Consider the following 12,408-nt stretch of genomic DNA (forward strand, 5'->3'; position numbering starts at 1 on the left):
GAAGACTTTTGGCTTTTATGTATGCAATGTGCTTTTGTCAATGTGTTTGTAAACAATTGTTTGCACAACGATTATAAAATAAAAGTTCTATTTGTTCAGTAGTTTTTCACTGTATAATTTATAAATCTTTTCATTGAAATGTAAAATGAAAATTAGAAAGGACAAAATATATATATCATATAGTGAAAAGCTATCAAATCAAAAAAATATACATGTATTTAGAGAAACTTTAAAGTAAAACGTTAAACGAATCCAATATTCTTGAATTTAAGGCACCAAGATCTATTTCTAATAGTAACAATAATTTTAGTAACTATGAACTTAAAGAAAAGTATATATAAGTAGACAATAAACGTAAATAAACAACAGAAATTGAATGTATATGAATGAATAAGGGAGAAACTTGCATTAACAATTGTGTAATTCGTATAAGAATCAAAGAAAAATAATGTAATATGTTGAGCGTAATGATAATATTTAATACATTTTAACATATTAATAGCTATGAAGGTATGGATTTCTGAAATACTGTTCTTAATTCACATCTAATGTTATCATTGCAACCAGTAAATGCTATCTTATATAACGACAACAATTTTAATTAAGAACACCTGAAATAACCGAAATTGCACTATTTCGTTACTTGAAAAATTTCGAGAAAAGTCTTGGCATTCTGATTAGTGCAAAGTACAGATAAAAAGTGTACTTAAACGATAAATAGTTGAAAGGAATCATTTCCCATTGCTTTATTAGGTGAACTCAATCAATTGAGAATGGAATGATATAAATTTGTTAGTTTTAGAAAACAAACCATCGGTTTATACTTCTCACTTATTTTCCAGTTCAGAGTAGTGCGCGTTATTCGAGAAATTGTAGCATATAACAGGAATTTACGAGTCGGAAAATGACATAGTGTACGTTGTCTAAGAGGCAGTACAAACATATATTCGAAATTGTATGAGGAAAATAAAATAGATGGAGGCATTCCCTTCGTGTACTGGGAATGAATAATAAAGCAACGTGGTTTCTACTCGATGGCAATGGAAGATGTACAATTCTTGGCAGAAAGTTCTCCATCAAACGAACTAAAAGAAGTACAGCAAAAGTTGTTTACTTGCTAAAGGTAGAAAACACTTTCACTGTTAAAAGAGGTAGCTGGATGAGAGGTGGTGCGAGGATGAAAGATATAACTCTCTTTGATACGCGGTAATTCCTTGGGAACACATCTAAGATGTACGATGAAACTTTAAAAATTATTGATACATATATTTCATCGATATTTTATCACTTACAGTGTTTCTCAACCTTTTTTGGTTTGTGATCTTCTGAGTTTTATTTAATACTATAAGGTATCATAATACTATGTATTTTATTAACATTTTTTGTTACTGTAAAATATACAAAATATCGACAATCATATACATATTATACAGTTTAGAAGATAAGACATACTTTTATTTAGGTTGCAATTCTTTTTCTGTGCCTGTGAAAATATAAATTTGCATAAACATCTACAGTCTAGTAATACTATGTGATGTATGATATAATAAAGCATAAAAATATGCATTATTCAATGAAATACATTAATGCAAAGGATATAACAAAATATCAAAGTACTATAATATAACACACATTGTACAGAAATGTCTTCGTGCAAATTAGTAAGCTTTTCAATATATTTTAAATAATTATTCCATTAACGTAAATAATGCGATGTATGTATATGCAAGGCTAGGAAATGCTGGTATAAAAATGAGACATATAAATCATGCTTGTGGCTACTTTGACATTTATTTATTAAAATGTTTTTAATTTAAAATAATGATATAGATGTAGAAGACGAGTCGGAGCAAAAACAATTTCAAAGTATAAAACAAGTAATAAATTTGTTCAATTCAAAACTCTTTAATGAGAGGTATATTTAAACATTACCATGTTTTCTTAAACGGACTCAAGTAATATTTTCATCGATAATAAAATTTCTTCAGACACCTTTGAAATGTTTTTCCGTACGGTACGTAACTATATACCCGATTCATCACCGATCCCACGAAACTCGATATCGTGTAATGAAGACCTACTGATACATCAAACGAAAGAATTCCCATCCATCTTCTAGAGGATACGTAACTGATCCGTATACCTGCAATTTATTTTGAATAAGAAGTAATAAATATCTAACCGAAGCCACGATAAGGGTACGACGGGAATTTGTGTTTTGCGATGTGATGTACCGAATACGATATTTTTGAACTCAGTTTTTCTAGTCTTGCTGAAGGCGAAACCCTTTTCGAAGAACGGGTTGATCGTTAGATTCTATTGTCAATAAGAGCTAAGAGAATGCTTAGAAATGTTCTATACAATTACGGTGTCTTCAGAGACATGTAAGGAATATCCATGTGAATGACCTTTTTGATCATATAACGAAGTAGTGTCACTCAATCGTCACTTTTCAGAAGAAGTGATTTTCTCATCATCTTAAAAGAAATCATTTTTTACCAAAAAGTGATAAAGGAAATTCCAAAAGATTCATATGTATGCAATAAATATTAACACGTTTAACTTTAGATTTCTTTGATGAACAATTTCTTTAATAAACGTAAGGTTTGTGAATTTCTATAATAAGTAAAGTATAGAAGGTTTAAATTAAAAGATACGGAATCGTTTATGTAAATAAAATACAACATTCGATTGCATAGATACAGTTTTCTAGAAAATAATTTTAAAATGCATACATATTTCTACTTAAAGACAATTAATAAACAAAACTTTTGTCGCATTTCCTAAAGTAGAAATAAATAATTATTTCTTAAATCCATTTTAAAAATACATTCTAGACAATTGTGTTTACGTATTCAAACTTTCTATTGAATCTAAATGATTTCATATCCTTTTATTTTGGTGTACTTTGTTTTAAAGCAATCCACAAAGCTAAACATAAACTTGATTATTGTATTCACAATCTTTCTGAAATTTATTTAGCACTTTTTGATAATAAATTACTTCTTTTATTGAACAGTATTAAGTCATACAGTATTAAATCATAGTTCGATTTTCAAGTACACTAGCTTATTGTGATCGAAAAATTCAAAAAAATTATACTATCTTTTATTTCTCTCAACAGAAGCACTTTATAATGATGTTACGGTTTGATTACCTCTTGTAGTATATTATATCTTGTTTAGATATAATATTACAATGCAATGTCCAATGTAAAGGATATAAATGATATAAAAGAACTCCTGATAAGAAGAACAGGTTTACGAGGAAAACTGTGTTTTACTTCCCACCTCTACGGAAATGTAAATCTTGTTAACTTGCAAAGTTTCGAAAAGAAACGGTATTCGAAGAGACTTTTCTCTTTAAAAACAGTGCAACAAGTGAGAAACACTATAAAAATAGTATTCACGAGGACAGAGTGGAAGTTATCCATACACGTCCCGCTAAAAATATACACCGCTCCTAAAGTTTTCTAACTATAGACTGGAACTGTATATTTAAAACACAATGTTCTTTGGCCTTTGTAAAATTCCTCAAAGCATCCGTCTAATATAAAATATGTATGAATATTTATTTTCTGTCAATAATATAATATTAATTGTAGTATCAGTTAAATTGATAATACGTGTATATTAATATTTTGTTCACCCATAAAAATTGATAGAATTGTATGCGTCTCAAATTTAATTTCTACAAGAAGTTGCATCCAGATTAATCTTTATGGGGAAATTGAAGTGCATTTTATCATGCGATAAATTTGAATTCCTAATGATGAAACCACCCTTATAATTTATGGCACGAGAACACCTCGTGAATTGTTCGTGGTAAGCGATTATTAAAACAGCAGACTATCCTCGTAATCGAGGGTTGATCAATACCTCACAATTAGGGCTCTCAGCATGTCAGCCTTAATCTTCAAAGCTCCTCTGGGAGCTTAATAACCTGATATCGAATCGCTGCAACACGGTTTCCTTCCTGTTTAAAACTCGATGATGGTCATTAGCCGTGCTTTAAATTTCATAAGTCAAGATAGATCCAAAGTTTACCCTAAAGTGACACCAATTAGCCTGATGGAAAAGTTGGAGCCTAAAATCAATTTTAAATTAATGGGTTATATTTAGTAAGGAGAACGAATAAAGCGATTTTTCAAGAATTTCTTTTAAGAAGCCTTTGCATTTATATAATCGAATCATTTTGTATTGAATTAAGTAAATCTTCGCGTATACACTTATATTTTTGTTGTACAGTAATATTAAATCGTCTAGTGATCAAGATATCTCTGGACTGGGTTTTTTTAAATAAAAAAACAATAGATTTAATTAATATAACATACAGTCTTGTCTTTAATCGAAAGAATAAACGAAGTATCACGTTTGACCAAACTGACGATTTCCCAAGCCAAAATTTTCATTAACGACAGAAACTTTTAACTTAAATTCTTCATTAAATTAGTAATATTGATCAGATTGAATAAATTTTCGAAAAAATCTTCGATCTAATTATTTCTTTATCATTTTACCATAATACTCTTTTGTGTAGAATGACGATAGAATTCAATCTATGAAAAAAAAGCATTTCCATTACAAACATAATGCAACTATAGAATGCACATGTACTATTGCATTTATAAAAAAAATAATCGTACAAATATAGCACTCTTCGAACCATTCAACCTTTCCCTTTGACATTTGTCTTTAAAAGCATTAAAGGCGCCGTTATGACCCATACTTGACCCACCCTGTATATTCAACGAAAACGCAAAGCGAGAAAATCGTTTTTTCGAAAATCCTGATTAGGTACAACCTCTTAAAGATGCAATCACTTTATCGTAATTGGTATAAGAACTGCGAGAGATATGCTTTTGTCATCCGCGCAATTGCATAAAGTAAATTTACATCTCAACAGAGACGCTAATTGTTCCTACCTAGAACTTCCCTCTCAAAGAGAGCTGTTTAAACTATACCTAATTGAATCTTCCCGCGTCTAGACGAGCCTCGCTAAATTAGATGGTAGTGAATGGACCACGTATAATACGTGTACCTTTAGTTCATTGGACGTTTACACACATTGAAATTTTCAGTGACGTTTTATCTCTTTGAGGCTTTACTCTCACGGCTGTGGAAGCGCTCTTTTGAAGTTAGGCAGGGTAACGAATTAAAAATAAAGAGTAAAAGAGCGGAGGAACAGTGTTATCTTTCCCTTTTTCCTACATCCACGGATAATTCTTTTCACAAAGTGTTTTTCTTCTTTTGTAAATCATTTTTAGTATTTGTTTTACCAGTCTTGTGTGTTTCATTTGTTTTCTATAATCGCAAATCATTTATAACATAAGGTAATAATAATTGCATTTTAACTTAATCGATTTGCTTATCTTGTTTCACATTTCACATTTCATTTTTCTATTTAACGATTTCATTTATCATATGAGAAACAGAAACAAAATGGACGTATTGAATTATATCGTAGGGAATTGAAAGGTGACGCCTTGTCCTAATTGCCCATCGTGCGGCGACAAAATCGCGTTCAGCTGAGCCGCGCGAAAGTGGAGGCAAGGTGTAAGATCTATTCGTGCAAACTTAAATGTCATAAAGATCATATTACAAGTTTGCAGCCATTAGCTCGCTATTACTCGCGACAAAGGAAAGACAAATGATTCTTTGTCGCGAGTAATACCGATTACCAAGCCTCACCACGTGGAGGTTGCTGCGACTGGAGACCCGCGAGGGAGATAGAAGAAAACAAAGTTCTTTCGATCTCCATTTATGTACAATCTTAGAAACTAAAGGACGAAAAGGAAATAGAAGGAAACTAAACTCCTTCGATTTCCTGGTCTGACTCTGTCAAGCAACCGATTTAACTAAAAAAATGAAGCTAACACGCGAGAATAGACGCGACGCGACGCAAACCGTACAATTGACTTACTAAGTCAGTCCCGTTTCCTCTTGGCGAGTCCGATTCGAGAGAAAGACTGACGTCAAGATGTCTGACAGGTAGACTCTCTGCATCCAGTCGGGAACCAAATTGACTCAAAATCAAGATACAAAGAGATATCGTTTCTGCATCTCCCCGTCGGATCATTGCTGACCCCGCCTCGGACGCGAGTAGTGACACCGCCGCCACGTTTCCGCGGAAGCCGATCGGCCAAGCCGACTTTTTCCAGGTAGGAGTGCTTATGCCTCGCAACGGTTATGCCTGTCTCTGCCATATACGCCCAAGTTCAGGGGTAATACCTCTTCCGCGTCTTCTCCCAAATCATTGTTGTATTCGAGTTAAATAAGGGGAGTAATCTTTATGCGTGACTCTCTAACCAAGACGTCTTACGAGAAGAAAAATCCCCGAATGTTGTTCGAAGCCAACAATACTCTGAGTTCAGTATGTCTTACGATAAGGCATTACTCTGATCGTGTTTGTATACAACTCGGCCTTGGTCCATAAGCCGACTTACGCGAGGGCCCTCGCTATCCCGAGCAACCCGGTTCACCCGTTTTACGAGTTAGCAAACTCTACCCGGTGTCGAAGCCAGCAACGACCCAACTTGACACGACTTACGATAAGATAACTCTCCGAATCTTGTTCGATAATCAAAATGGACCGACTCGGCACGTCTTACGAAAAGAAAAGTACCCTGCATCTTGTCCGAATCCAGGGTAGAGCTGTCACAAGACGACTAACCAGAAGAGAATGCTGAATTCGAAACGTATTGGCTTTCTCTCGAATAAGACTAACTAGAGGACGGCAACCGATTGTTCAGTTCGATCACACGGCTGGTCACTTGCTTATTACATGAAGTCAAGTGACCGAAATGGGAATCGAAACAACGTGCCAACATAGGCGAACGAACCAACAAAAGAAGCTACTTATGTACGATTGTTTGACAAGAGACAGACATTCATACACGCGCGGCTTAAATTAAATTACAATAAGTACGCGAAGAAGGAAATAGAAGGAAACAAAGTTCCTTTGATCTCCATTTATGTACAATCTTAGAAACTAAAGGTTGAAAAGGAAACAACATTTATTTAGACATTAGACATTATAGGATAGACATTAGACATTAGACATTAGACATTAGATTTTAGTAATATTATTCTTTTATGTTAAACGTAGCCATTAAAAAGAAAAACAATATAGTCCAAGCTTCTGAAATTATTAAAACGCATTCAATAATGGATTTAATGTATTCAATACAGATGTGAAATCTAAGTTATTGTTTTAATAATGAAAAGTGGTATTACATTTATTATTTAAAAAAAATATTATTCTATAAAATGGTCCTGCTTGCTTTCTAATAATTCCTAACTCACAACGGTTATAAACTTGTTTCGTGATCAATTGCTATGAATTTAAACTTGTAATGTAAATTACAATATTAGAATACTTAGATATAAATAATAATAAATCAAATACTTTTCAACTATTTTCTGCGAAAATAAAAGAATCGGTCGAAAAAGCGATGCTTTCATATGACTTTTGTTCTGTGAATCCATGATGTATAATTAAACGTTTTGATACTTTTAGCACATCTGTACTTGAGCAACATAGTGTTTCAGAATTGTTTAGAATATGATAACTTTTATTAGTCAATATCATCCATTCGAATCCTGACTTCGCCGCCCCGTCTTAAAAATGGAGACTATATCATGTAATTTCAATGTTACATCAATTTTGTTCGAGTTCTCTCTATTTCCCCTTTTTAATATTCTAAGTTTTAAAAACGAAACTTCATGACTTCGATATCCTAGCAACGATCATATTTGTTCAGTTCCAGAATGAACGCGACGACAACCAACCCCGGTGCAACGAGCACTTTAGCTGAAATTATGGGCCTCGAGTCAGAGATAAGAATGGATAAAGCGGAAAACGTCCTGGACAGTGACCTTGATATTTCCCCGGTCACTCTGTCGTCGGCGTGGTCCAGGGTGGCGAGACTTCTTTTGTTAGCGTCGATGGCTGTTGGTGGTAGTGTCGGTAACGTCTTCATGATCTCAGCCGTGGTGGTTGAGGATCAACTCAAGAAACGAGGTATGTCTATTTCATTTTCCTTTTTCAGATTTAGAAACCAAAATGGAAGTAATGCTGCTTGCTGGTATTTTTAATTAACGAGAAAAGTAACACTAATATTCTTAACCACATTACATACATGTATGTATGTATGATAAGGGAATTATTTTCGACAATTGGCCCTTTGATATTATAAATGATGCAAAATGAACTTTGAAATTTGCACTTATGCAAGACGAAATATTAATATTATTATATTCATTAATAGAATACATTAAACATACACTATGTATATTTTTTGTATGATTTCAAATCAAACTAATAACGACTCTATAAAATCGTAATCGTAATCGATGTAGACTAGAACCTTTCAAATCTATTATATTTATATATAATATTATTTCAGTTCTTATACAGTCAGTGTAATAAGTATTCGTACAGGAACCACAATTCAAAATAGAACTTTATATATTTATTTTGTTAATAAATTTTAGGGGAAGAAGTAATTACCAGTATTCCTACATATTTTTAGAGTAGAATTTGCGTAAATTAAAGTTTATTATTTTTAATGTTAACCTCTTATTTCTTTTCTTATTAATTTTATTTTAAATTGGTTGCTATACGAATACTTCTTACACTGACTGTAACTGTATCGAGAACTAGAAACGATATCATAACCGTTTTCAATCCCTAACCGAAAGTGACACAGTATCTTTCGCTACAAAGAAAGCAGTTTTAGAATCTTTTTAATAACAAGAAGAATAAGGAAGCCTAATTTTAATAAAAACGGAGATCAAGGCGGTCTTCCCTTGTAAGATGAAGAAGCAGGTACGTAACTCATATCCTCTGACAATGAGTGTCAGTTGGATTACTTCGAGGAAACAGGGGTTGTACGAAAGAATGAATGTCTTCAATTCAACATTGTGTAAATATAACCCGTTCTGAAAGGGTTAGAAGGGTTCCGAATGATATTTCATATTTTTATTCGACTGGAATGAATTTTGTAGGTTCCCCGTACATATGTAACAATAGCAATATGTACAGATGAGTATATAATAATTGATTGAAAGAAGAATAAAATAAATCAACAGAGATTAGTTTGTAATTAAAATGAAACAAAATACAGACACTATCAAACCTATGCGATATATTTTAATTAAATTTTAATATTTTGATCACCTTTTGATTATTACATTACATCGAGTATGAACATTTTTATTTGATATTATCATTAATTCGATTTATGTAGAATAAATAAACAAAATTTGATGTAAAGCTTGCAAATAGGTAGCAAAGAATAAAGCAGAAGACAATAATGTGCTGAAACATGTACTCAATATACATATTTATTGGCTGTATATTTATTATTAAAATATATTGGAAACATGCTTGATCAAAATATTATCTTTTTCTATATCTCAATGAAACACATTAATTAATTATTTATTATTAATGTGGAATTAATTATTAATGTTAAAATGTACAATAATTATTGATTTAAATAAATAAATAAATATACATATATCTGTATATTGGGAACTTGCTTAGTCAGACTATTCATTTCTTCCTTATCTGAATAAAAAACATTTAAATTAATAACCAATATTAAAATACACAAAAAATATTAAATTACCGTGATTCCACAAGTTAACCCTGATGAATAGAAGTAGATAAAAAAAAAGTGTTTGCTTCGGATCGCATTTTATTTGGGGGTTTTATTTTTTTCACATTTTTAGATATTTATTGTAATACAAATTTAAATTCCTACCGCAATTTGTAAGGAATTGTAAACTAAATGACTTTTCACCGCCGCAGTTTATTTACGAACCTCTGTTATTTGGGCGTTGCTGTCCATTTTTGTGAATACTACGTAGTACTAAATTCTTCAATCCGCTTTTATAAATCACCCTGTAAGTTCCACTCAATGCACAACTAAAACAGATTTAGTGGACAGAGAGATTTATACATTCAGTCCAGTTTTTCAACGCTAGAGACTTTTTTTTTGGAATTTGGAGAATTCCGACTCGTGTACCAATCTCTGGTTTCGAATTGGAATATATTAATATTATAGAAAATAGTAATAATAATTTAGAAAAAAATTTATTAAACAAATAAGATGGATTTAATTGTATGAATTTCTTAATTTTCCCAGCATATATTACGAAAATAAACAAGTAATTTATTAAAATAATTTAGTCACGAAAGTAAAGAGTCATCGTCATGCATTTCTACAAAATTCGACCTTTTTTGCATGCAAAGGAAGAACAATTTAAATTATTGGATTTTTGAAATTAAAGTATAAACTAATATCAAATTAATATTTACGAATAAGAGCAGCAGTAACAGCAACGGACAAAGTTATGAAATAATATAAAACCCATTTGTGAATGGAAAAATTAGAATGAATAAAAAAATTATTCGATAAATATATCCATTTCAAAAATATGATGAAACTCGCGAGAACCTTTCGAAAAGTCTTCCATTTAATATTGGTTCAGGACACATAGAATGTGAAGCTTCCCATTGGCAGGAAAATCTCTTTGTCAAAGCACACCAATTCTATAAAAGACAGTCCCCTCGACGTTCTTTTGTAAAATCGCTCCTTTTTGCCCCTCGCAGCGGAAAGATCCTTTTATGTGTTCCCGCGAGTAAAAGAACAAAACTCACCTAAGCATAGATACGACGCGACGCCACGAAAGATAATAGCAAGAGAGAAAAATGCTTTTTGACTTTTCTATTTTTACGCCCACGCTAGGCAACCGAGATCGCCTTTTGTATATATCAATGGATATGGAGTAACCGATACGACAGCGAATATCCGAGCTTCTTTTAGAATTTTGTAATACTCTGAAAAGGAACTTCTGTCGATTATAAATAAATTATTTAAAAAATCGCTCGTTGAGTATGAAATATTACGTCGAGAAATGAAAAAGTCATATTGCTTTTTCAAATATTCATGAAGGGTTTTTCAAAATTATTTCAGGATTTTGTTTTTTAATAAAAGATTGATGATATTGAATATTGTTAAACGTAATGATAACTTCCCCATCAGATTCGAACATTCGCGTATTAGCGGAGCATCCGATAGTGGAGAGTTTGCGCGGGTTGCGGTATGTGTGTTACTGAGCAAAGTGTTTGTATAGTTTGTTCAATCTTGAATTAAATAAACCATTTTTTTTTATTCCAAATCGCGCGCAATGCGGTTCTTCTAACAAACATATCAGATTGTTTTATTTTATATGAAAGTACGTAGATTAGAATAAAACGTAAAAAATGAAGTTGTTTAAGTGTCCACCACATCTATTTATTATTAAAAAATAAGATTTTAAAGCTCCTTCTGGAAAGCCCTTGATATAACTTTCTTTCATTTCGATTCTTGTTTTTTTTCAAACCATTTTTCCTCCTTTCTTTGTGAATTTTTTTCTCATAGATAATATAAGTTGCTCCTACGTATATGTTATTTAACGAAATTTTGCTTAATTTTGGTCGAAGAAATGAGAAATAATTTTTATAGCCAATTTTAAATTCTGATCAAAATCGACCAGCAACCCCCTAGTGAATTCTTAAAGAGATCATTCTTTCATTTTTTTTTAAATTGTATTTTCATTTTGGAGACAAACTTTTTACATGTTTCTTGCGGTGTTCTATGAGATCTACAACGAAAGAAAGTTTCGTCGTTACCATCGCTATTCCAGAGATATAAGATCAAAGAATTGTCGATTTTTAAAATTCCTAAAGAGATTCGAGTATCCCTTTAATCCGCGAAATTCCACTGCTTTACGATTGCACGGCAATGCTCAACTTCTGTTACTTTGTCATCTTCGTTTGCGGAACTTTTCATGAAATACACCAAAGGATTTTTACCACTTCCCCATTTCACGTAAATCTTGACAATCGCGTAAATAATTTTAAGTTTCGCCGCACTCGGGACGATTCAGCAGGAAAATTTTGTTCCGTTTCCGTCGTTAACCCGGCCATAAACTTCCTTGCACGCAACTCTTCAACTCTTTCTACCAACACCAACGTGGAACCGAAGTCATCAGTGTCCCCTGTAACGAGCGGGGAGTTCCGATCGTCCATAACAATTTCACAATTTTACTGTGACAGTAACAATAAATATATATCCGTTCTTCGCTTAACGAGGAGAAAAATTCCGAGTTTCCACAGAAATCCTGCTTTACGACTCCCTTTTTTTACAGCGGTATCGAGACTCACGTACGCTCGCGAGACGTGATCGATCGCTTGCCATCCTTTTTCCTCGAATTCACTCGAAACAGTTTATTCGATTCTTTCAACCTCTTGGAAGAAGTGCGCTAAGAAGAAATATCTGCAACGTACTCGGTATCGTAGAATGCACAGAGTGATATTCGAACTTGCATTCGTAGCTAAAATTCAAGGACTTTTTGT

At 32.4% G+C, this 12,408-nt stretch overlaps 1 protein-coding gene and 1 long non-coding RNA gene across 5 annotated transcripts in view; one reads left to right on the forward strand and one right to left on the reverse strand.

The window, feature by feature from the left end:
- Window positions 1–12,408, forward strand: part of LOC128888046 (beta-1 adrenergic receptor-like) — a 253,522-nt gene that overhangs the window by 223,243 nt on the left and 17,871 nt on the right. For all 4 annotated transcript variants that reach the window (XM_054144658.1, XM_054144660.1, XM_054144659.1 and 1 more), the window contains one exon: window positions 7,763–8,022. In XM_054144658.1, coding sequence (XP_054000633.1) covers window positions 7,770–8,022 — 253 coding nt within the window. In that variant the 5' untranslated portion in view covers window positions 7,763–7,769. The remainder of the gene's footprint in view (window positions 1–7,762; window positions 8,023–12,408) is intronic.
- The window catches only part of LOC128888137 (uncharacterized), a 174,271-nt gene that overhangs the window by 82,435 nt on the left and 79,428 nt on the right, over window positions 1–12,408 (reverse strand). The window lies entirely within an intron of this gene.

The sequence above is a fragment of the Hylaeus anthracinus genome, unplaced genomic scaffold (genome assembly GCF_026225885.1).
Source record: "Hylaeus anthracinus isolate JK02 unplaced genomic scaffold, UHH_iyHylAnth1.0_haploid 11989, whole genome shotgun sequence".
Taxonomy (NCBI): Eukaryota; Metazoa; Arthropoda; class Insecta; order Hymenoptera; family Colletidae; genus Hylaeus; species Hylaeus anthracinus.